This window comes from Mus caroli, chromosome 3 (genome assembly GCF_900094665.2).
Source record: "Mus caroli chromosome 3, CAROLI_EIJ_v1.1, whole genome shotgun sequence".
NCBI classification, from domain to species: Eukaryota; Metazoa; Chordata; class Mammalia; order Rodentia; family Muridae; genus Mus; species Mus caroli.
The window spans coordinates 61508373-61534802 of NC_034572.1; the positions used below are offsets into that span (position 1 = coordinate 61508373).

Below are 26430 nucleotides of genomic sequence, written 5' to 3' on the forward strand. Positions count from 1 at the left end.
CTCTCTCTCTCTCTCTCTCTCTCTCTCTCTCTCTCTCTCTCTCTGTGTGTGTGTATGTGTGTTGTAGTGTTGCAGAGTTGAAATTCAAACACTTTCAGAGACTACAATATTGCAAGGCAAAAATTCTTTAATTAGATATTTTCTTTATATACATTTCAAATGCTATCCCAAAAGTTCCCTATACACTCCCTCTGCCCTGCTCCCCCTATCCACCCACTCCCACTTCTTGGCCCTGGCATTCCCCTGTACTGGGGTATATAAAGTTTGCAATACCAAGGGGCCTCTCTTCCCAGTGGTGGCCGACGAGGCCATCTTCTGCTACATATGCAGCTAGAGATATGAGCTCTGGGGTTACTGGTTAGTTCATATTCGAAGCAATCCCACTAAAATCAGGGACTAGACAAGGCAAATGTTTTATTATGGCCAGGCCAACTTGCTTTCCACGGCAGTAGAAAGAGAAAGCAGCCCTCAGCTACAGCAGTGAGAATCTTATATGGGTCCTTCATGACCTTTGCAAGCAAGTGAAGCTTAATTCAAAAGCAAACATGTAGGTGCCTTCAGAAGTTAGAGAGAAAAGAATGTCAAAAGTCTTCTATCGCTCTACATTTTACACCTTTGAGACAGCATGAAGCTCACTGATTTCTGCTATTGAGGACTGACTGATGAATTTCTGGGATTGGCCTGGCCTAGCTTGCAATGTTAGAATTAGAGGTTATAATGAAGCTGAGAGTTCAGGGAACTTGCCTAACTGTCAGGTTTTCAAGAAATAGTCTTCAGGGTCTAAAGTTTCCATTGCAATTCCATGTCCTCTAAGTGCTTGGTTATTTTAGAACTTGATTTTAGAGAAGAAGCCTCATGATACAAGAAGGCCATACGTATTCTGAGAAGAGAAACAGTCAACAGCATTTGAAGCATCAGGCACAGCAGCCAAGAGAAGTGGATCTGCTGAAGCCAAAAAACGCCTCCTTTTCTGCTTAGCTGTTTTCAGACTATGGTGTTTGTCAATCCAATAAATAAAAACAAGATATAGATTGATAGATAGATGATAGATAGATAGATGTAGATGTAGATATAGAATCTGATGGCTTGGCCTATTGTAAAATATTTAAATGAGGATTATCATGTTCATTTTCTTGTTTGTCATTTCTGTTAAACCCTGCTTCCTAGTTTTCTCCAGTGCATAGTGCATTCTCTCTGTCTACAGTCACCATTCTTTCTAATAGAGCATGGGGACTCATTCGTCCTTTGAAACTGTACCCTCATCAACCAGTCTTTCCCCACCCCTTCCCCCACTGCCTTCTGCTCTCTCCGATAAACCCCATTCAACTCTTAATGTCTGTGAAGTCAACTCTTAGGTTCCTTGTACGAATGACATCAGATTACACTCCACTGCCTGGCTTCTTTCATTTAACCTAATAATCTTCAGTTCTACCCATATTGCCACTGTGAGAGTAATTCATTCTTTTTATGGGTGAATAAAAATATGCCACTGTGTATTTGTATCGCAGTTCACATATTCCTCAGCAGGTGGACACTTAAGCTGTTTCCATCTCTTGTCTTTTGTGGAGTTCAGCAACTAGAGATTGCAGGTGTCCTTTCAACATGCTGATTTCAATTTCCTGGGCTATACTTCAAGGAGTAATGTTACTGGGTCATGTGATGATCATAATTTTAATCTTTTGAAGAGCCTTCACACTGTTTTCCATATCATTATACTAATTTATATTCTCATCAGTAGTGTGAAGGGTCTGATCTCCCACATGTCCTCGCCAGCACTTTTTTAGATTAGCTATTATTACTGGGACAATGGTAGGGACGTGACAATGATTTTTCTGATGAGTAGTGAGACTGAGCATCATTTCTCATGTGCCTGCTGGTCACCTGTATGTCCTAACTAGATCTGCTGGCCAGTTAATTTTAATTTCATCTCATTTTAATTGGGCTGATTTTGCTATTGCATTTTTAAGAGCTCCTTGTATGTTCTGAACAATAACTCTTTGCCAGGTAATGGTTGCAAATATCTTCCAACATTCTATAGATTATTCCTAAACTCTGTTGATGGTGTCTTCTGATATATAAAAGCTTTTAGATTGATATGATCTTATTTGTCTATTTTTGCTTGTCTCCCCTAACTTTGGGGGTCCTGTATAAAATTCCTATCTACTTAGATGCTCTGAAGCATTTCCTCTATATTCTCTCCTGGTGGTTTCATGGTGTCGGGTTTTATAATTAAGAATTTTGATCAAGGAACTTCCTGCTTGTGGACGTTGTACATCGTGGTGCGCACTAGGCTCCGCACCACGATGTACAACGTCCACAAGCAGGGTAAGAAGGACACATGCTCCACTATGTTCATAGCAGCCTTATTTATAATAGCCAGAAGCTGGAAAGAACCCAGATGCCCCTCAACAGAGGAATGGATACAGAAAATGTGGTACATTTACACAATGGAGTACTACTCAGCTATTAAAAAGAATGAATTTATGAAATTCCTAGGCAAATGGATGGACCTGGAGGTCATCATCCTGAGTGAGGTAACACAATCACAAAGGAACTCACACAATATGTACTCACTGATAAGTGGATATTAGCCCAAAACTTAGGATACCCAAGATATAAGATACAATTTTCTAAACGCATGAAACTCAAGAAGAATGAAGACCAAAGTGTGGACACTGTGCCCCTTCTTACAAGTGGGAACAAGAGTTACAGAGACAAAGTTTGGAGCTGTGACAAAAGGATGGACCATCTAGAGACTGCCATATCCAGGGATCCACCCCATAATCAGCTTCCAAACGCTGACACCATTGCATACACTAGCAAGATTTTGCTGAAAGGACCCAGATATAGCTGTCTCTTGTGAAACTAGGCCGGGGCCTAGCAAACACAGAAGTGGATGCTCACAGTCAGCTATTGGATGGATCACAGGGCTCCCAATGGAGGAGCTAGAGAAAGTACCCACGGAGCTAAAGGGATCTGCAACCCTATAGGTGGAACAACATTATGAACTAACCAGTACCCCGGAGCTCTTGACTCTAGCTGCATATGTATCAAAAGATGGCCTAGTCGACCATCACTGGAAAGAGAGGCCCATTGGACACGCAAACTTTATATGCCCTAGTACAGGGGAATGCCAGGGCCAAAAAAATGGGAATGGGTGGGTAGGGAAGTGGGGGGAGGATATGGGGGGACTTTTGGGATAGCATTTGAAATGTAATTGAGGAAAATACGTAATAAAAAATATTAAAAATTTAAAAAAAAGAAATTTGGATTTTTTCTTATAACTAGTGAGAGGTAAAGGTCTTGGTTAATTCTTTTGCATGTGGCTATCTAATACTACCATCCCAATTTCCTGAAAATACTATCCTTTGTCAGTTGCTACTCTGAGCATCTGTGTAAAGGTCCGTTGGCTATGTGTCCGTGGGTCCATGGGCTGGATTCTAACTCTCTCTTCTGTTCTATTGGTCTATGTATTTTGATTTTTCCAAGCTTCAAACAGAAGGTAACGGAATTTATGTTCGTGGAGTTAGACCAAGCCTGCATGCATGAGCTGGGCTGTTTTGTGTGATCCCAGGTAAAGTTCTTGATGCTACAATTGCTTCTTCTTTAAAGTGTCCCTTGTTGCTACAGTGTTCTTATACATCAGAGGCAATTAATTAATATAATAACTATAGAAGCTTGACATCAAGTGTTCCATACTCTGTAGGCTGCTTTCCCCAATACCACAGAGATTTGACAACAGACCTTCAAGGGTTAAGTAATACTTCTCTGAAAACCTGTTCTTAAAAGGGCCTGCAATGGCCTTAGGATTCTGAAAGGAATGGCCAGCAGGTGATTGCTCCTGAGTGTTTTCCCACAGAGAGCAAAGCCATTATAAATTATAACAATTTTCTCTAAGTAGAGACGAACACCCCGTGCTTTGAAAGGCCTTAAGGTCCTGCCTGCCATCTCAAAAGCTCCATGGAGATTTAGATAAGGACCTCCTGTCAGTTTGCATGCCTTTCCCACAGCCTAGAGGTTCCTAAGCTGCAGACACCTGAAGTCTCAGCTCCAAAGCAGACCAAAAAGGATTTTCTGAAGCAGTTTTAAAAAGCCATTTCCATTTTATTTACTTTGTTTTGTCTTGGAGGGTTTGTATGAGTCCTCATCTCTGCTGAGGAGATGGCAGAACCAAAAGAGAACTTAAAATTCTAGAGTTGAGCATTATGCTAATAGAAGCACGAGTGTGAACAAGCACACAGGTGACCTCATGAGTGAGAAAGGAGGTGAAAACAGAAAATGCTAAAAATCAAAGTAAATTAAAGGAGAAAGATAAAAGGAAACTTAGACCACATGCCAACTACTGAAAACACATTGGAAGATCTAGTTGGTAATGTCTACCAAACACAAAATCTTCTCCCAGTAGAAGGAGCCAGTGCTTCTTGAGGAGGAATGGATAGTTTGGGGTTTGTGGCAGGAAGTGTAAAGGTCCAGTCAAGTTTGTTATGGGCAATAGTCACCAGATATGACAAGGTTTGTGTTAAACTGACCCATGGGCTAACTAGAAGAGGCTCCTACTGCCCCGAAGTGGAATCAGTCTTGAGGTTTCTTGTTTGTTTGTTTTGAGACAGGATCTCATGTAGTCCAGGCTGTCCTGGAACTCACTATGTAGCCAAAGATGGCCTTGGACACCCGATCTTCCTGCCTCCACTTCCAAACTGTTGGGGTTGCAAGTATGAAACAACATGGTCAGTTTGGAGTGTTAGGAGCAAACTCAGGGGTTCACTCAAGCCAGGAAAACACCCTAGCAACAGAGCTGCATTCCCAGATCATAATTTGAGTCTTAGTAGTAAGAAAATCAAGTTATTAGAAGTATTCAGCATAGTAAGAAGAGAAAGATTGAACTTGTTTAAATTGTGAGGTCCTAGTGGTGTGAAAAAATAATTGGGCAAGTGGGCAAGACGGCAAAGAACCATATTATTCTGAAAGCTGAGAAAGGAAGAATACCAGCATTCATCCTGCTATGATCATATAAAGCAAGCGAGAAAAGAAAGGTTTTACAGAACTCTTTCACACAATACATAAAAACGTACCAATGAATATATAACCTTGTCCACATCTCCCACACACAAATGAATAGATTTATGCTTCAAGGGCTATCATTGGAAATACAGAGGCCGGCAGCCCACTCTGAACCGTGTATGAAAGGACACATCTGAGGAATAGCCTGTATCTCTCCAGAGGGTCAGATTACATCTGATGAAGTCTCTGGCTCCAGTTGCTAACTGAAGTCCATGTGTGCATCTGCTCAGAAAAGCCAGACTAGAACACTCCACAGATGAACCTGCCTGGGAGCTTCACAAGATAGCAGGAAAGAAAGGAAAGATAATGCTGGGAAACGTATGAATTAGTGCAATAAAGTGGGAACTTCAGAATACTAACAAGGGCCCAAGCAGATAGGGTCACTTCTGTGTTACTGAGAGGACTGTGAAATGATATAATTACTCTGGAAAATAGCTTAACATTTTTTCTTAAAAACAGAAACATTGAGCATACAACCCAGAAATTGCACTCTTTGGCTATTATGGAGACATAAAGTTATGTTCATATAAAAATCCATACATAAGTGCTCATAGTGGCTTTATTAGAATAGCTAAAAATTGGACTCAACCTGCATGTTCTTCAGTGAGTCCATCAATAAACTAACAAACATAACCATAAGATAACTTGCTAATAAGGGAACACAGCCACAGCTATTGTTAGACAAAGTGAATGGGCCCCAAAGAAATGACACTACGAGGGAAAGGATATTCCCAAAGGCATGTGCTATATTAATTCACTCTTGATATCTCAAAGAAGTCATAAAGGTGGAATACAGATGAATAATTGTCTTGCCAGGGAATTTAGGGTGAGAAGGGGTGTTTGGAGTCATAAGAAAATACTGGGAGCAGCTTTATAATAAGTAGGTAGTTCTGTGTATTGATGAAGGCTGTGGTTACTCAAGGCTGAATATGTAGTACCCTATAAACATATAGAGAGTATCTATATAATTGATGGAATTCTAATAAATTCTGTGAGTTATCATTGTAAAAACAAAGCCATCTCACTATAGTCACATTTCTAACATCAAATATATATGTTTTTGTTTGATTGATTGATTGATTTTAATTAGGTTTTATACTTAACAATTTTCCATTTCTCTGTTGTCAGCAACTGTATATTTTGGTATTTTACTGTGATGTAATACAATTCTGATACTATCTACATGGAGTTAGCATGAAATCCCACCTAGATTAAAGGGCTCCAGGCATCCAGACTGTTCCTACTACCATGGCTGTTCACAAGTCCCAGGTTACTTTCTATAACTCCATCTTGATAGAATAGAAATTGAGAGATCCTGCAACCCCAGTTCTGATAGATACATTCCGTAAAGAGCTCAGGAAAGCACTTTGATGGTTTCTTATTAAGATTGTATTTCAGGCACAGAAAAAATAGGAGTTATGAATAAGACAACTCATTATGAGAACTTTGGTGCTTCCAAGCCCTCTTCAGATGATAAAAGTTTCTCAGGATCTCCACATCATTGCCAGATCTTTGAACCTCAATTAGAATTTTTATTGATGTTCCATTACATAAGCATGATTGATTAAACCATTTGTTAGTTATCATTGTTTAATAGAACAACTAGCTCCACCTGAAGCTGTCTAGGGATCCAGTCATCAGTCATTCTATTAAGTTATGAAAGGAGTTCTTATAACTTAGTGTACTGGCTGGTTTTGTGTGTCAACTTGACACAGGCTGGAGTTATCACAGAGAAAGGAGCTTAAGTTGGGGAAATGCCTCCACAAGATTCAGCTGTAAGGCATTTTCTCAATTAGTGATCAAGGGAGGAGGTCTCCTTGTGGGTGGTGCCATCTCTGGGCTGGTAGTCTCGGGTTCTATAAAAGAGCAGGCTGAGCAAGACAGGGGAAGCAAGCCAGTAAGTAACATCCCTCCATGGCCTCTGCATCAGCTCCTGCTTCCTGAGGAGAAAGGAAGCTTGAGTTCCAGTCTTGACATCTGTTGGTGAACAACAGCAATGTGGAAAGTGTAAGCTGAATAAACCCTTTCCTCCCCAACTGCATCTTGGTCATGATGTTTGTGCAGGAATAGAAACCCTGATTAAGACACTTAGAGATGCCAAACCCTTGTATCAGGAGTCAGGATTAAGGCCAGTGATTAAAATAAAGGGTCCTTCCCAGGTACAGTGGTGGCCTGCTTTCTCAGGTAGAGACAGAAAAATGGCTGCCAATTTAACATGGGCCTAATTTACACAGTAATACTCTACTTTATTTTTTCTTTATTTTAAATTCTTCCGCTTTATTTTCTTGATATTCCCCCTTTAAAGGTGTGCATACTATGATTCTTATAGACAGAAACACTTTGAACATACTCTTCAGACAAGTTTAGGTTTTAAGCTGTTCAGCTGGAAAGAAAAATTAGGAGTCCTTCCCTCCATTCCCCCTTCTTCTAGAGAAGTATACGTGGATTTTGCCAATAAGTTACCTCATTGTCCTTACCCTGATAGTTTTTTTATTAGATATTTTCTTGATTTACATATCAAATATTATTCCCTTTCCTGGATTCCCCTCCAAAATCTCCTTCCCCCTGTCCCCTCCCCCCTTACCCTGCTCACCAACCCACCCGTTCCTGCTTTCTAGCCCTGGCATTCCCATATTCTGGGACATAGAGCATTCATGGCTCCCATTGATGACTGACTAGGCCATCCTCTGATACATATGCAGCTGGAGTCGTGAGTCCCACCAGGTATACTCTTTGGTTGGTGGTTTAGTCCCTGGGACCTCTGGGGGTAATGGCTAGTGCATATTGTTGCTCCTCCTATGAGGCTGCAAATCCCTTCAACTCCTTGGGTACTTTATCTAGCTCCTTCATTGAGAACCCTATGCTCAGTCCAATGGATGGCTGTGAGCATCCACTTCTGTATTTGTCAGGCACTGGCAGAGCCTCTCAGGAGACAGCTATATCAGACTCCTCTAAGCAAGCACTTGTTGGCATCAGCAATAGTGTCTGGGTTTGGTGGTTGTATATGGGATGGATCCCCAGGTGGGCCAGTCTCTGGATGGTCATTCTTTCAGTCTCTGCTCCACACTTTGTCTCTGTAACTCCTTCCATAAGTATTTTGTTCTCCCTTCTAAGAAGGATAGAAATATCCACACTTTGGTCTTCTTTCTTCTTGAGTATCATGTGGTTTGTGAATTGTATCTTGGGTATTCCAAGTTTCTGGGCTAATATCCACTTATCATTGAGTACATATCATATGTGTTCTTTTGTGATTGGGTTACCTCACTCAGGATGATATCCTCCAGATCTATCTATTTGCCTAAGAATTTCATAAATTCATCGTTTTTAATAGCTGAGTAGTACGCCATTGTGTAAATGTACCACCTTTTCTGTACCCATTCCTCTGTTTAGGGATTGGTAAAGATCTTTTCCCAATCTGCTGTGGTTGCCTTTTTGACTTTTCTACAGTGTGCTTTGCCATATAGAAGCTTTCCAGCTTCTGGCTATTGTAAATAAGGATGCTAGGAACATAGTGGAGCATGTGTCGTTATTATATGTTGGAGCATCTTCTGGGTATATATGAAGGAGTGGTATTGCTGGGTCCTCGGGTAGTACTATGTCCAGTTTTCTGAGGATCTACCAAACTGATATCCAGAGTGCTTGTACCTGCTTGCAATCCCACCAGCAATAGAGGAGTGCTCCTCTTTCTCCACATCCTTGCCAGCATCTGCTGTCACCTGAGTTTTTTATTTTAGCCATTCTGATTGGTTTGAGGTGGAATCTCAGGGTTGTTTTGATTTGCATTTCCCTGATGACTAAGGATGTGGAACTTTTTTTTTTTTTTTTTTGGTGCTTCTCAGCCATTTGGTATCCTCAGTTGAGAATTCTTTGTTTAGATCTGTACCCCATTTTTAATAGGGTTCTTTGTTTCTCTGGAGTCTAACTTCTTGAGTTCTTTGTATATATTAGATATTAGCCCCTCTAAGGGATTTAGGATTGGTGAAGATCCTTTCCCAATCCTTTTCCAATTGGTGGCCTTTTTTCTTTTTCACAGTGTGCTTTGCCATAGAGAAGCTTTGCAATTTTATAAGGCCCCATTTGTCGATTCTTATAATCTTATAGCACAAGCCATTGCTCTTCTGTTCAGGAATTTTTCCCCTGTGCCCATATCTTCAAGGCGTTTTCCTATTTTCTCCTCTATAAGTTTCAGTGTATCTGGATTTATGTGGAGATCCTTGATCCACTTGGACTTGAGCTTTGTACAAGGAGATAAGAATGGATCGATTTGCATTCTTCTACATGCTAACCACCAGTTGAGCTAGCACCATTTGTTGAAAATGCTGTCCTTTTTCCACTGGATGGTTTTAGCTTCTTTGTCAAAGATCAAGTGACCATAGGTGTGTGGGTTCATCTCTGGGTCTTCAATTCTATTCCATTGGTCTACCTGTCTGTCACTGTACCAGTACCATGCAGTTTTTATCACAATTGCTCTGTAGTAAAGCTTTAGGTCTGGCATGGTGAGTCCCCCAGAGGTTCTTTTATCACAATTGCCCTGTAGTACAGCTTGAGGTCCGGGATGGCGAGTCCCCCAGAGGTTCTTTTATCACAATTGCCCTGTAGTACAGCTTGAGGTCCGGGATGGCGAGTCCCCCAGAGGTTCTTTTATCACAATTGCTCTGTAGTAGAGCTTGAGGTCTGGGATGGCGAGCCCCCCAGAGGTTCTTTTATTGTCACTATGCTAGGTATTCTTGCTTTTCCAGGTGAATTTGCAGATTGTTCTTTCTAACTCTGTGAAGAATTGAGTTGGAATTTTGATGGGGATTGCATTGAATCTGTAGATTGCTTTCGGCAAGATAGCCATTTTCACTATATTAATCCTGCCAATCCATGAGCGTGGGAGATCTTTCCATCTTCTGATATCTTCTTCCATTTCTTTCTTCAGAGACTTGAAGTTCTTATCATACAGATCTTTCACTTGCTTAGTTAGAGTCACGCCAAGATATTTTATATTATCTGTGACTATTGAGAAGGGTGTTGTTTCCCTAATTTCTTTCTCAGCCTGTTTATCCTTTGTGTAGAGGAAGGTCACTGATTTGTTTGAGTTAATTTTATATTCACCCACATTGCTGAAGTTGTTTATCAGGTTTAGGTGTTCCCTTCTGGAGTTTTTGGAGTCACTTATGTATACTATCATATCATCTGCAAAGAGTGATATTTTGACTTCTTCCTTTCCAATTTGTATCTCTTTTATCTCCTTTTGTTGTCTAATTGCTCGGGCTAGGACTTCAAGTACTATATTGAATAGGTAGGGAGAGGGTGGGAAGCCTTGTCTAGTACCTAATTTTAGTGGGATTGCTTCCAGCTTCTCTCCATTTAGTTTGATGTTGGCTACTGGTTTGCCGTATATTGCTTTTATCAGGTTTAGGTATGGGCCTTGGATTCCTGATCTTTCCAAGACTTTTATCATGAAGGAGAGCTGGATTTTGTTTAATGCATTCTTAGCATCTAATGTGAGATGGTCATATGGTTTTTTCTTTGGGTTTGTTTATATAGTGGATTACATGGATGGATTTCCATAAATTGAACCATCCCTGCATCCCTGGAATGAAGCCTACTTGATCATGATGGATGATTGTTTTAATGTGTTCTAGGATTTGGTTTGTGAGAATGATATTGAGTACTCTAAAAAAAAACAGACAAAACCACCTACACTGCCAACAAAATAAATGTTCCCATTGAACATTTTTTAAAATTTTTCTTCCTATGTGTAATTACTTCAAACAATGAGTTTATGGGCTGAGAATGTATCTCAATTGCTAAGTTCCCAGTACTGCATAACTCTAGGCCTAGTGGCCTGTAATAGCACTGAGAAGGTGGAGGCAAGATGATCAAAAGTTCAAAGTCATCTTCAAGATATATTTGGAGGCCATAACAAGGAGATGAGGGAACTGTAATGAGGGTGGGACATGTCTGGCAAGGTTTAATTTCTTGCCTTGGACAAAAATTACAAGAGTGTGCCTAGTAATCTTCCGTGCTACTTCCATGTGTTTTGTAAATACCATGTGCACTGGCAGGCACATCTACTCTCTGCTTGTGCTTTTGTTTGCAGAGTCGGATATACAGAGTACCAGCTCACACAGTAGATTGTATTCAGCTAATGTTCAGACAGCTGCTGGAATCAGAAGGTTTAATGAGGTAGTGTTATGCTCTTAGGTTTATTGCTTTGTGTTAGGGAAAACCTCCAAATGATCCAGGTTTAAATAACAGCATACATTCTAAACTAATAAAATTAGGCAGTTGCAGGAGCAATGAACATAGCAAATGCCATGCTTCACCTTGAAAATGTGTGATTTTAAAGATGCTAGGAAATCTGTAGGTTTGGCAGTGGTGAATTAAAATCTAGTGAATTGTCAATTATCATAAATTATTTAGCCACCATGAAATTGTAGCTAACAGAATTCCAAGGTATATTAAAGCAGATAAGTCCTCTATTGATATCCTCAAAACTATCTTAAATAAGCATTTTTATTATTCAATGTGTAGCATGGTGGGGTGAAATATCAGATTCTTTCTCTTAAGGGAATGTTCCATTGTATTTATTTGACTCTGCTCAACTTTCACTAGAGCTAATGCTAAGTAATAGAATAGGCTCTAAATGTGGCATTATGGATTCAGTGGCTGTCCCTTTACTTCAGAGTTGTTGATAGTCAGGACCAGAATGCACCTCAACAGATGTTGGCTACCCTGGGAACACTCTGAGTATCACAGTCGTCTAACTGTGGCTAGAGCTTTCCTTGGAGAGGATCTGACAGATTTCCACAGAGCGAAGTAGACAGTTTCAGTGAAGACTTCACTGCAGCTGTTTCACAAAAAAAAAAAAAAAAGGAAGGCAGTTCCTTCCCAACACCGTGAGGATGTGATATCACTGCAAAGGCTTCCAGAAGCTTCAGTCACTGGAGAACTTAGCGCACTAGTCATGAAAATTTCTTAACTGTGTTAGCTGTGATAATTTCATACTAGATGCAGAATAAGAAATCACAGCCTGGAAGTCAGTTAATAAGAATTGAGAAGAGAAAGAAGTATACTAACCAACCTGGGAATGGGTGCTTTCTGGAACTCTACAATGGAGGATGGGGGCCACACTCGGGAACTTGGTCAGTGCTGGGGAATGGGAACAGCATTCCATGCTTTTGTCCTGATCTTCTCTCTCCTGTCTTCTTCTCCATCTTTAGATGACTTGCTTTAAACACACACACACACACACACACACACACACACACACACACACACACACACTTGGGATTTTAGGCAACAGTTGTCAGTACATGCAATACCTAACCACCTTGAAAGAAACTGTCATAGCAAAGGACTCAACCGAGACTTGACGTTTCTTGGAACTGAGATGTTCTTTCCACACATTCTGCTATCATACTCTGAAGAGAAATGATCAATTCTGATACAGCTTGGTTTTACGATAAAATGCTTATTTGCACCAAAGTGTTTGTCCCACTTGCTAGGCACTTGGGGGAGGGGCTAAGATCTAAAGGTGTAATGGGCATTTTAGGGGGTTTCCCTTTGAACAGAATAAGGCTGTCTTGTTGGAAACACCTTGTTTTTCAAATGATGGCGTTCTGTTTCCATAGCTAATACCGCTTTGTCCTTGAGAGGATCTGTCTATTCAAGAAAATGAACATCTGATTCAAGATGCATAACTCTAACGGTTTAGTCTTCTGCAAACACTGCCTTCCAGGTGTTATTAGCCACAGCATGGTACTTGGCAGCTGAGAATAAATTAAAATACTCTGGGGAGGAAAGCGGGCATTCTTATTGGCAGTGGTGCCATGGCTTGTGACAAAGTGCCCTCTGACCCGTTATCTTTTGTTCTCTTGTGTGCTTGTCTTTTCTTGGTCATTAAGTATACTCATCATTCTTAATTATCCCATTGTCAATTAATATTTGAACTCTGTGGCAATTTTCATTGCCTTCTCCACTTTCTCCATGTTGGTACGCCATTCAACTTAGCCAGTGAGGAGTGGCAGTCTCATGAGTTCAGGAGTCCACTTTCCTTAGCCTCCCTGGAATAATGTCTTGAAACAAACAGTCTTATACAATGAATTCACACTTTGCTCCCGGCCATGTTAAAAAAAATGTGGAGACCAATTTTTGAATATGAACATTTTCAATAATTCCTACCAGTCATTTTTCCTCCTTGGCTGGTGCTGAACCCTGCAGGAGATTGTGGGCTGTTTCCGCTGTGTCTTCCACTGCAGTCTCACACAAAGGACAGTGCCTGATCCTTGACTGCATCTGCTACGTAATGACTAGAACTGTGATCAAATGGCTGAAGGAGAGTTCACTGATTTCTAACATCCTTTACTGTCTTTCTTAATTTTAATAATTGTTTTCTAGGGAAAGATTTAAATGATGATTTCAAGATAATGTAGGTGGGATTGGGACAGTAGCTGTCTCTATGTGTCTTTTGTGCCTTTACATTCAGGTTCAAAGGTGTGTTTCAAGATATGGTACTTTCTGAAACTGGCCTTCAGGTGACTGAAAGACAAGGAAAATTATGGAGATCAAGGGGAGCCACTTGATGGTAATCTGCATGTTCAACTACATATTGTAGTGTGCTGCTTTCTTGTTTCTCTTTGTAAGGATTTGCTTTATCCTTGTTTTGTAAATTTTTTTGAGATCTAGTCCCATTATATAGCCCTAGCTCATATATAGCTTGAAACTCAAAGATCAAGATGGCCTCCAACTCACAGAGATCCCCTGCTTACCTCTAGAGTTGTAGGATCCAAGGCATGCACCACAATACCTGGCTATCCCATTTGGTTAAATCATCCAAACACTGAGACTGACTCATCCCACGATTCATAGAATTTGACCTCTAACCTTCTGAAGCTCTAAGAGGTTTGTATGTGGTGAGAGTAGAAATATTAGGGGAAGGGGCTGAAGGGCATCCAGAGCAGGGTGCAAAGACTCTTCTCTGACTCTTTTCTGCAGTCCCGCGAGGCTTAAGGGCTTAGGATCTACCTGCTAGTGATGGAGATAAAGAAAGTTTTGATCCATTCCTCTGTTGAGGGACATCTGGGTTCTCTGGCTATTATAAATAAGGCTGCTATGAACATCATGGAGCATGTGTTCTTATTACCAGTTGGAACATCTTCTGGATATATGCCCAGGAGAGGTATTGCTGGATCCTCCGGTAGTACTATGTCCAATTTTCTGAGGAACTGCCAGACTGNCTGCTGTCACATGAATTTTTGATCTTAGTCATTCTGACTGGTGTGAGGTGGAATCTCAGGGTTGTTTTGATTTGCATTTCCCAGATGTCCCTCAACAGAGGAATGGATACAGAAAATGTGGTACATTTACACAATGGAATACTACTCAGCTATTAAAAACAATGAATTTATGAAATTCCTAGGCAAATGGATGGACCTGGAGAGCATCATCCTGAGTGAGGTAACCCAGTCACAAAAGAACTCACATGATATGTACTCACTAATAAGTGGATATTAGCCCAGAAGCTCAGAATACCCAAGATACAATTTGCAAAACACATGAAACTCAAGAAGAACGAAGACCAAAGTGTGAACACTTCACTTCTTCTTAGAATTGGGAACAAAACACTCATGGACGAAGTTACAGAGACAAAATTTGGAGCTGAGACAAAAGGATGGACCATCCAGAGACTGCTGCACCCTGGAATCCATCCATAATCAGCCACCAAATGCAGACACTATTACATATGCCAGCAATATTTTGCTGAAAGGACCCTGATATAGCTGTCTCTTGTGAGGCTATGCCAGCGTCTAGCAAACACAGAAGTGAATGCTCACAGTCATCTATTGGATGGAACATAGGGCTACCAATGGAGAGGCTGTAGAAAGCACCCAAGGATCTGAAGGGTCTGCAACCCTATAGGTGGAGGCACAATATGAACTACCCAGTACCCCCAGAGCTGCATATGTGGCAGAAGATGGCCTAGTCAGTCATCACTGGGAGGAGAGGCCCTTTAGTATTGCAAACTTTATATGCCCCAATACAAGGGAATGCCAGGGACAANAAGCAGGAGTGGGTGGGTAGGTGAGCAGGGCGGAGGGAGGGTATAGGGAAATTTCGAGATAGCATTTGAAATGTATATAAAGAAAATACCTAATAAAAAATAAAAAAATACATAAATAAAAAGAAAACATTGCAAGTGTGTGTATGTGCATGTATGCATGTGTACTTGCTTCTATGCATATGCATGGGTGTGAATCAGAGGACCCCTAGTGGGAGTCTGTTCTTTCCTTTACCCTGTGGGATATGGAACTCACAATGTTGGATTCTCTGAAGCACCTCGTCAGCCCCCCTAAATAATCTTTGGGTAAAATGACAACTTTAAAATCATTACTAATAAGGTCCAGCTGTCTTACACTGTAGAGTTATTATAGTGTGTAAGATGCTTTACAGTAAGTGACTTCCTTTTACAGGGATAGTGTTAGAATATCTGTGACCTGAAGTCAGCATAAGCTCACGAGACCTCACTCCAGCTTAGAAAAGGACAGAGAGGGCACTTCATCCTGAAGCATATTGTTCAAAATAATGTGAGGCTGACTCATCCCATCAGTGTATCTCGATGTGGGCAAAGGGCTGGCCCGAGTGACATCACTGTCATTGGATCTTTCTGAAAACAACTTGCACTCCAAGACAATCCCAAGGACTGAGATCACCTCAGACCCAGGGACTAGGATGATGACTCAGAAGTTTTCATTTAATTTTATGTAACATGGTCCCTTGGCATTTGTTCAGATGAGTTCAGGTGTTGGACACTCATATTTGGAAGTCAAAGGCTAGAGTGCCCTGTGAGTGTGATATAGGTGGTCATTCAGGAATAAACAATGAACGAGTATAATTCCTGTTGTGTCTTACATTAGTAAGTCTCTATGTTTGCTGTGAGTAATAATTCTGCTTCAAACAGTCACAAGAGTCCCCACACTCACCCAGTCCCTCACCTGATGATCACTGCCATAAAGTCACAGCCCTTCTGCAAGAAAAGGGACTCTCAAAATGTCCTCACAGTGCTGGAAACAGAAAAATGTCTTTTAAAGTCTACTACCTCACCTATGTGCCCATAACTTACCTGAATGAGTCCCTTAAATGAGCTGTTGATGTGGCATTAGCCATTTTTTTTCCTCCCACAGAAATTCATGTTCAGCTTCTAGGTAACTTCCCTATGTGAAATTTACAGGTGTGCTGGCCATAAAAAAAAACATGAATGCATAATACGTAAATAAACTGTTCTTTTTACAGAAAATAAAAAGAAAGAAAATGTCAAAAGAAAAAGGAAGAGAAAACTAGCTTCCCTTCTTCCAAAGGGAGAAAGCATAAGTCTTGTGTTTTTATTTTTGATGCCTTTTTGCCTTTAAATATATGGGACGACTATTAATGCCCATATTCACAGCAGGGGTAGGGGGAAATGGCAGTAAATTGTAAGCACATTTACATTATAACAAGGCCCGTGGAAGTGCTGTAATTCACACAGTTATTTCAACAGAGGTTGGAATCCCTCCAATTTAATTTTCTGAAGTTGAGCTGTGCAGCTGGGTCATCCCTGGTCTAATCTGAGAAATGCATCTCTTAGGGCTGTGGATCAGAAGGCCTGCCTCCCAGCTGTCACCAGGGGCATCATTTACAGCCACCGGGGTCCAAGGGCAAAGTACCATACTCACTTTATGTGGACACAGCAGCCAAGCTCCATAGAGCAGGCTACAAAGAGCCATAATCAATATTTCATGTTTAATGATTCAGAGCTAAAATTAGTATAGATTTTATGTCTTCTACTTTTCCAAATTATGCAAACATTAGTAAGCCCCTTTTAGTGCCTTTATTATCGTTCCATTTAAAAAAGAATCTGTTGGGGGATTGGTGAAGAGACCTATTAATATTTAATTGAATGATTAAATAGTCAAAAGCATCAAAAGTACATTTGGCTTTTAACTTTTGTTAAATAGTTACCCGTAGGTTAATATGAAATTATTCCCAACACACACTCACACACACACGATTTATGTGTTATTGGTTTTATCATCTATTGCCTTAAAATGAAGTAAAGTGTAGATTCTGTTCAAATTTTAAGTTTCCCTAGATGCTCCAGAGCATGCTGGGAATAACATGGACAATATGCAATTCAGAGGAGCCAAAAGGTTTTACTTTGGCATGAGTGCACTTTAAAGGAAAAACAGTATTTAAAAAGATTTCTGATTTTAAACCTGTCCAAACAATATACCAAACTTATTTAGAAAATAAATGGGTTAAAGCCAAAGGAAAAAGACAAACAAACAGAAGAAACTGCTTGACTCTTGAGTGGGTCCGGTGGCTGAACCATGGGAATGAACTTACCAGTCTCTTAGCTGTATCCTACCGTGTTTGACAGGTAGAAGCTGGACACAAAAAAGCAAATACCCTATTGGCCACTCATTCTAATATTTCACAACCAAATTACTCCAGGAAAAACTCTCCCGACAGTGGGAAGCATGAGAAGGAGCCAGTCAATTATTCACCATGATGGTATAGCTTACATTCCCTCACCACTCAGAACAGATTTCATTTGGAAGAATTGTGGTTCTGTGTATATAGGTTGTACCTAAATAATTCAACTTGTATTTTGCAGAGGCATTGAGCTTATTTTTTTTTTCTCAAAAAGACAGTATCCAAATAGAGTCAGGTAGGAATTGCCCTGTTATTTTTTGAGTGAAACTGAGCCATAAAGTAAGTCTGAACCTTTGGGTTGGAAAGCTTCTCCCACAAGGAATCAGTTTTGGGTAGATATGCTACCCTGATATTCAAGCTACCAAGATAACTGGTTAATTGTATCCCTTGTATTTGTTGGGCTTACCAGGCAGGGCAAACAAAAGCTACTTACGATTCTTGCAGTTTCAGCTGGTACCCAGAGCTAAAACAGATAAGTAACTTAAGTAGATGGCTGACAGGGGAGGGAGGGAGGGAGGGAGGGAGGGAGGGTCTAGGAATCACTCCAAGCTTGGGGAAGAATCTTGAGCTATTGATAGTGTGAAGGAAGGAAAAAGAAGAGGAGGAGAGGAAGAAAAGGAAGCGAAGGAAAGTAAGGGGAGAAGTAGAGGGAATGGAAGGGGATGGGAGCAAGGGAAGAAAAGGGGGAATTACTGGGTGATGGCTGGAAGAGCCACAGGAGGGGCCACTGGGAGCTGTGGCTTCTACCTCCTGCCAATCTGTATTCCAGCAATAATGTACATTCCTGAAGTCTTCGGCTTCTCTCACTCATCTTGGTGCCTCTCTCCCAAGAGTTGTGAACAAAGGATCATAGATAATAAAAACCCAAACCACAAGCTCATCAGGACACAGAGGAGAATGGAGAACACTGGAAGGAATAACAGTTGGAAGAGCCGAGACTGTACCCTCCTGATACTAAAGTGTCTGTGTCTTTGCCACAACAACAGATTCAATTCATTTAGTCAGCACATCATTATTAAGCCGCCCACAAATGCTTTGTTGAGGGGGGATTAGGTACATCAGGTAGATGAGCCAGCAGCCCTGATCTCCAGAAATTTAGTTGGGAGGGAATTAAAAGTAAATAGAAAGTGGAATGATGACGTGTTGCTAAGGACCTGGGGCAGGAGACAAAACCCTTGTTGAGGGTTGGGAAGACATTTGTGGATGGGGAGTAATTAGAGGCATCCTCAAAGAAGAATGGGACCAGCTGATAGAAGAGATGAGAAGACCTAGTTATTGAGCATCATGGAGGAGAACATGTGGTTTCTGGCATTGTGTATCTGAGCAGGCTTAGAGGAGTGTGGGAAGAGGAGGTAAAGCAGAGAGAAGCAAGCTGGTTCAAACTCAACTATGTTAAGACCTCAGTTGTGGGGGTGGAATTCATCCCCGCAGCATCAAGGAGATACTTTCCAGTTTCAGGGAAAAACAAAAACAAAGCAAACAATTATTGCCAGATACAAAAATCAAACACAGAGGCGACTAGCGAGAGAAACTAATGACAGAGACTCTGCGTATGTTTTTAACAATAAAACAGACTTTCCACAAAGATAAAACACCCAGTGGGGATTGTTGAGCAAGCCAACTTCCTGATTCATCTCTGTGACAATGAGGACATGGTTTGAAACTTCCAGACCAAATGAAGTGAGATGCTTTGTATCGTTAGCATAAATAACCTAATGACACAATCCATCCTCCAAATCGTCAGTAAAGCAGCTGTTCTGAAAGTTCAGGGCAGTCATTGACCTTATGTCTGGTATAATTTCCTCGAACATCAATGGTCAGGTTGAATGATGTGTTGCATCAAAGCCTGCCCCACCCAGAACACTCCCATAATTGAGGACTGGAGGAAAGTGCCTGGCACAGAGCATGCAAACTATTCCCTTCCAACTCTTTTCTCTGAGTGTCCTCCCCAAAAGGAAAGTAACAGTGAACACATCACAGCACACAGTAGACAAGAAACTGCTAAGACCACCAAGAGCTGGTGCTCCTTATTAACCATAGTGTGGAGGATGCAAAGCCTAAGAGTTGAACTCTGGCTTTCAAATGCAGTTAAGACAGAGATGCGCTGTTATATAGCCATACGATTTTCCAAAAACAAACAGTCAAAAACAAAACAAAAACAACAAAACATAATTGGTGGACATTCAAGCAAGACAATATTTGTACTTTAGAATTGATCTTCTCATCATACGTAAGTGAAGCAACGGGTACTGTTGTTCTAATAACACAGATGCTCTACTCCACGATTTACAGTCTCTACCCTGTAACTTATAGAGTATATTCACATTTGCAGCTTGTATCTAACAGGAGTCTGTCTCAAAAATCTTAATTAATATTTTTGCAACTCAGGAACTAAAAATTCTAAACACACACATACAAAGATATTGTTCTTATAAATGGGTTCTCTGTAAAAGCAAGTATAAGCACTACCATTTCTATAACTTGCATTTACTGATTGTGACATTGAAGGTGTGGTGAGATATGACAGAGTGAGTAGAAAGGATTGGAGAAAAGATGATAGATGTAAATAAAGAGTAAGCTTATAGTACTGAAGACGGAATTTTACTGTTAATGCAAAATGCTAGGTTTTGCATTGATAATGATGTTCTGGAGACTGTTGATTATCTACCTACTTATCAATTATCAAGCTACCTATCTATCTAGAGTGGATAAAATTCCATAAGAAGTAAACAGTACTGAGAATGACAGACAGGGTGAACAAAGCCCAGAATGAGTGGCTGGCATATTGTACAAGGAATTGAGGCTATGTAGGAGTAGAGAAAATCAGGAAGATATAATCAGGAATAAGGAGGAGCCACCCTGTCTCTAGTCCATGTTGTATATAGATCTCGGGAAGAAATGGTTCCCTTCTAAGAGGGCTTCAGGAAGAAGGCATACTGTGGGTCTCAGCCAAGTTTGTCATTAGTAAAATCCTCTAAATGCTGAAACTCTTCTCGAAACAGTCTGTTGATTTTGCTCTCATAAAAATTTAGCTATTCCCAGAAGAGAAAGGCATGGTTCAGCTAAACCAGGATAATTTAGGGAGTGTCCAAATGAATTGAAGGAAGAAGCGTTCACCGATGATGCACTGAAGTTACAAACGGCCCAATGTTAAGATTAGAGAGACTGGACAGAGGTTGGGGTAAGGTCAAGTTCTCGAATGCACAATGCAATGCAGTTATACTTTCAAGTGTGTGCCAAGAGATGTGTAGGGTATATTCAAAGATATATCAACATTAGGACTTGAGCACCTGGGATATTGGAGTTCTTAGAAATCTCAGATCAATACCCCTCAGTGAGGGATCCCCTTAGTTCTGGTTGTGCCTTCCTTTGGGACTGTCACTTCAGCACTTTAGTATAGCCCTAAGGAATGATCTCCCCAGGATGAGAGTACTATACTCTTTCCTCACATTTCCTCTTCTGCAATTATTAAGACTGAGAACCTGTTGGAAGTCTTATCAAGTACCCACATCAACTTCTATAGCGTCTCTGTAAGTACAGAAATGAGACCATAGTGTCTACAAATATTCAAAATTCAGAGGTGTGTGTGTGTGTGTGTGTGTGTGTGTGCGTGCTTGCACATGCGCACACCTGCAATTGTGGACTACATAGAAGTGGTTACCATAATACAAGAAAGAATGTTTGTTTCATGGCCAAACCCAGCATACATTCATTCGAGTCACAGTCAGCAAACCTGACTTCTGCATACTTTGCTTGCTGTGAACTCATATATGTATGTGGACCCATAAAAACACACTCACCCTGGAAAACCTGTTGAAAACATTCTTCTTAGTGATGAAAAAGATCAATTTGTTTGTGTGACGATATCATATTCTAATTAAAGATGAATTAAACCGTATTGCATGTTTAAAGACCTAACCATTGCTACAGAATTTAACTATTACTACCTCAATATTGCTAACAACTGATCTCAAATAATATTGCCCAAAATACAAGATATTAATTTCTGATTTTATTTCTTTTTTACAGGAAGAACTAAAGAGACTACAGAATCCTTTAGAACAAGTTGACGATGGAAAATATTTGCTTGAGAAGTAAGTGAAAGTTTAAAGGAAGTTATATTATTTGCTACCTTAGAAAGATGACATGAAAAACAAATTCTGAGAAGGCGAAAGTGAATAAGTAAGTTTGACAGTTGCTCACGGTATCTTTGAGCTAAGAAATGTGTTCTCATTGAGATATAGGTAGGTAGGTTGGGCTAGTTCTACTGATTGAACCAATGAATGAAATGTGTAGACATCTCCTGTGTAGGTCCTAGAACGTGAAACTTAACCCTGTTTTGTCTCTGGTTTTAATCACAGAAGGCAAGCATACTTTTTTAAACAAGGCAGGGACAAACTAGACTAATAGAGTGTGCATTTGAAATAGCACTTCAAAACAGAAATAAAGTTAAAAATGTGCTCTACAAAAAGCCAAAGAGAAAGATAAATGATCTTACACTTACATTTAAAAAAAAATGAATACTATTTAGAGTACATGAGAATTCTGTCTTGACTTCAACTCAAGGTCAAGGCTTCAAGGGTTTATTAAACTTTAGTTTGTAATTTTATAAGGATTCTAAAGCTTTAATATGTTTAGCTGATTTAAAAAACAAAACAAAACATGTGTTGTCAAGACAAAGGAAGAAAACGTAGCCATCCTTTGCTGGGACTTATAGTGGAGTCTATATTGCTAAGGCTTAGCACATGATTCCTCGTTCAACTCAGATGTGACCTTTGATTTAGGCAGGGTTATGACCTTTTTGCAGATAAAGGAGGTTTCGGTAATTTCTCCAAGTCACTTATCCTCAGCTGGTGTGTGAAGTTGACAGTGAAAGCTGGGTCTGGAGGCCTCCCGAGCCCTCAGGTCAACAACCACCAGCTGAGTCCTCAGGAACTGGCAACAGGCACGGGAGTCTTGCATGGTTCTGGGCACTAGGAAAGAATGTTAGTATTCCTGAGAATACAAAAGTAGGTAAATGACAACCGTGAGAGCTCTCAAAGCACATTCACTACTACAAAGAAGTGAGCCCGAGTAGCTTGGGAGGATGAAAACGCGTCTCAGAAGGAACACAATGGATGGTCGCTAAGGAGCAGCTAAGTTCCTCCTCGGTTCCAGAAAGCAGAACATGGATTAGTGAACAGGGTTTATAGAAGCAGCCATGTTATTGAAACAGATGACAACCATTTTGAAATGCCAGCCTGCACCACGCCAGAGCAGACATTTCTGTTAAGAAATGAGGTGACAGGTACAAGGAGCGCCTTAGGAGAGAAGAGGTGAAAACACCCAGGATGTGGAAAATATCCCTATAAGTGGAACACCTGAGGTGCGAGTTCTCTTTCTCTCTTTCCCTTGCTTTGTGGATCAGGATCCACCATTTAACCACCCACGTCCCTGATGACGTAAAAAAAGATAACCCAGGACAGATGACACCCTCACTGTCATCCCCCTTCCCTTCCCATGTGGGTGGGTGTTTGGACAGGGCATCTCAGGTTTTTCCATGTCCGTGGTGTACGGCCTTGCCATGTCATCTACTGAAGGGCAGTTTCTCACTGCTGATTAGATGAAGATTCTGAGTTACACACACATTTGAGTTAGGGCATTATTGTTATGCCTGGTCTCATAATATAAGTAAATAAGAAGGCAGAAACTTATTCACTATGAAAATACCATGGAGTTTTTAAAAAGTAGAATTTCCTTATGACCTAGAATTCCCATTACAAGATATACATCCAAGGGAACTGAAAACAGTCTGTCAAGAGATGCTGTACCCTCCTGTCGGCTGCAGCCGACTCAGAATCACCAAGACATAGAGACAGTCCCAGGGGGCAGTGGATAGATAAAGAAAATGTGGCACACAGACAGAATGGAATATTATGCATCTACAGAAGCATAAAATCCTGCCATTCGTTATAATGTGGATAAGTTTGGAGAAATTGCATGAATAAGCAACCCGGATACTGAAGGAACTCTTTAGACCACTCATCTGTGTAATTTAAAATAGTTGATCACATGAAAGTGGAGAAGTAGAATGGAAATTTCCAGGTGCTTGGGAGGGACAGTTTGGGGGCAGAGAAAGAGGGAGTAGGTATTGTCTTCGTTGCCGTTGAATGGGAACAAGAGGTTCCTATCTATCTATTCCTTTGAGATAGCATCTTTCCTGAGACCTGACACCCATGTTTTCTTAACTGGGAAGGAAGTGTAAGGGCCCCAGAGCTCTTGCTTTCTCCAGAACATTGCAGCTGAGGTTATACGCATGCTCAGACTCTAGGTTTGTCCCATGAGTGCTGGGATCTGATTTCTAGGCTCCGTGGTAGCAGGTCAAGCAAGCAGCATTTTTAACAGCTGAGCCACCTGTCAACCCTAAAATGTCCAAGTTTCCTTGATTAGTTGAAAACAAACTTATATTTAAAAAAAAAAACTTTTCTTATCAACACTTTCACTGGCTATATGTAAACAGTAAAGATTTTAGCTCATCCTATAAAGAATTTTCTTCTAGTAATGGCATTAGGGCTACATCATACTTCTTTTGCCGAAAGAAAGAGAGAGAGAGAGAGAGAGAGAGAGAGAGAGAGAGAGAGAGAGATTATGAAAGACAAATAGAATCTGGAGCCCTGGGAAGCAGCCTCTAAGAGCTCCCTTCAAGTGGTTCTGAGGGGGATCTGGGATGAGGATGTGCGTAGGCGCATCCCAGTCTTTGCAGTTTCTCAGCAAACTCCCAAGCAGCCACATTCTCAGAGGAGGCAGTGCCTCTGTGATGTTCAGCCGATTGTGTTAGTCAACCTGGCTACATCCATTTTTCATTATTGATTTAAATGTAGGAAATGAACTCCAAAAGTTTTTTTCTCCCTTCCTAATTGACCACAGCTCCATATCAAATCTCTCACTACCACCACCATGTTAATTCCCCACTCTGGGCTCTTGGGGAGACTTGAGCATCAGTGAAGTATGTGTGGGCTTGTTCCCCCAGCCCCAACACCAGTGTAATATTTCCCTTGTGCCATCCAGAGACCCAGAACAGCTAAAAACAGCTGTGAGTGACCTGCCTGTCTTGCAGTTTGATGTATTCTCCTGTGAGGGTAGAATACTCTAGGGATGGGAATTGGCTCCCTTCGAAGCACATAGACAGGCACAAGTCCTCCCATGCAGGGAAGAGTTTCAAATGAAACCATCTCTTTCCTAGTTGTCAGGGACAGAGAGAAGCAAATGCTATGAGCGCCAGACTCAACATTTAAATGGATTTCGTCGTACATGTGCATAGATTGCTGGAAATTTTTCCTGGTTTGCTTCCAGGCAGGACTCTGCCCTTGAAAACTGTCAGAGTTTGATTGAAAAACCTGGGGTGCTTTGAGTGAGCAGATGAGGCATTTCGTTCCAGCTGTAGCTGACTTGGGTGGCGATGTAAATCACCTTTGCAATTCACAATGACCGTAAGTTAAGTGATCATCGTGTCAGAGCAGTTGATTGGTTGTTCCCCTTTGGAAAATTACATTTATCCCAAACACTCAACTGGCATTTTGTGGTAGATAGTTGGTGTGAAGGGCAGGGAAGCTACAACTCCACACTGTGTAAAGCCAGTTAAGGGCATTTACATACGTGTGTATGTATGCATACTTGTGCACACACATGCACACACACACACACACACACACACACACACACACACACACACAGAATCACAGTAGAGCTTGGCAAGTGTCCAAAACCAGAGACAAGTCGTTAGTAATGCTATTAATTAGAAGGCTTCTTGGGAGTCTCTTATTTATGATAATTACATATTAACTTAAGTAATACCTTAGTCTAGGTGCCTTTCTTAGTGGTAATTATTGAGCTAGTCTCTCGCTATCTCTGACAGGAGACTTGGCTTTCTATGTTCCACCACTGTGCTGATAATATATAATGACTTGATGAAGCACAGGAAATTATTAGTGAGTTGCTAGTTGTCACAAGACAGTTTAAGCCAATAGATGTTTATCATTTATAGTTTGTTGGTAATGTATAAGTTATATGACCAAATTAGGTCATGTAAGTATTTTCTTTATTAAAATATTGCTGTTGTTGCCTTTGATTATTGCAAGTGATAATTGCCTGCGTTGCAGGTACTCTTTGCCAATTTGTTAATTTGTAATTAATGGTATGCTTAATAGACTTAAACTTTAAAACACTGTTGTTATAGACTGCTGTGCTATAAGATTGCATGGTCATGAAGTGAGTTTTGTATGCTCACCTACTCTGGGTTGGGTCCATTTGTGTTTCCTGTTTAATAATCAATCACACTCACACACACAATTTATACACACACACACACACACACACACACACACACCCTTGTAACACACACCTTCTAGACTGAAAGAACAGGAGCTATTGTTGGTGTTATCACCATTTTAACCACATTCTTTGAATTATTTCTGGCCCACAAATGGCTGAATAATAAAGAATTGACAGTAAATTCTGAATACCAATGCCACAGAATAAGAAAGGGGGAAAAAATGTTTCTTATCATCAACAATCAGGCTAAGCAACAGCGGAGCTACTTTGGGCTCATGGCACCACCTAGTGGTCATATAGAATATCTGCCTTGTCAGGTTTTCTCACTGGAGTGAAGGACCCTAGTGGGGTAGCTCTAGGACAGTTTCCTCCTCTTTCTCTTCGCGTGTGTCTGTTCTTTCCTGCTCTCTCAGTCATGATTCACATAAATTTGTGTAGCTACCTCACATTCCCATCTCATCCCCTGCGTCAGTCTTAAACATTCCTCTGAACCCCCTGCTTTAAATCCTTTGCTGCCGGGCGTGGTGGCGCACGCCTTTAATCCCAGCACTTGGGAGGCAGAGGCAGGCGGATTTCTGAGTTCGAGGCCAGCCTGGTCTA

The 26430-nt window shown here is 40.8% G+C and overlaps 1 protein-coding gene across 1 annotated transcript in view; it reads left to right on the forward strand.

Moving 5' to 3' along the window:
- Positions 1-26430, forward strand: part of LOC110290665 (schwannomin-interacting protein 1) — a 731603-nt gene that overhangs the window by 129104 nt on the left and 576069 nt on the right. The window contains exon 2 of the mRNA XM_029475030.1: positions 21550-21614. Coding sequence (XP_029330890.1) covers positions 21550-21614 — 65 coding nt within the window. The remainder of the gene's footprint in view (positions 1-21549; positions 21615-26430) is intronic.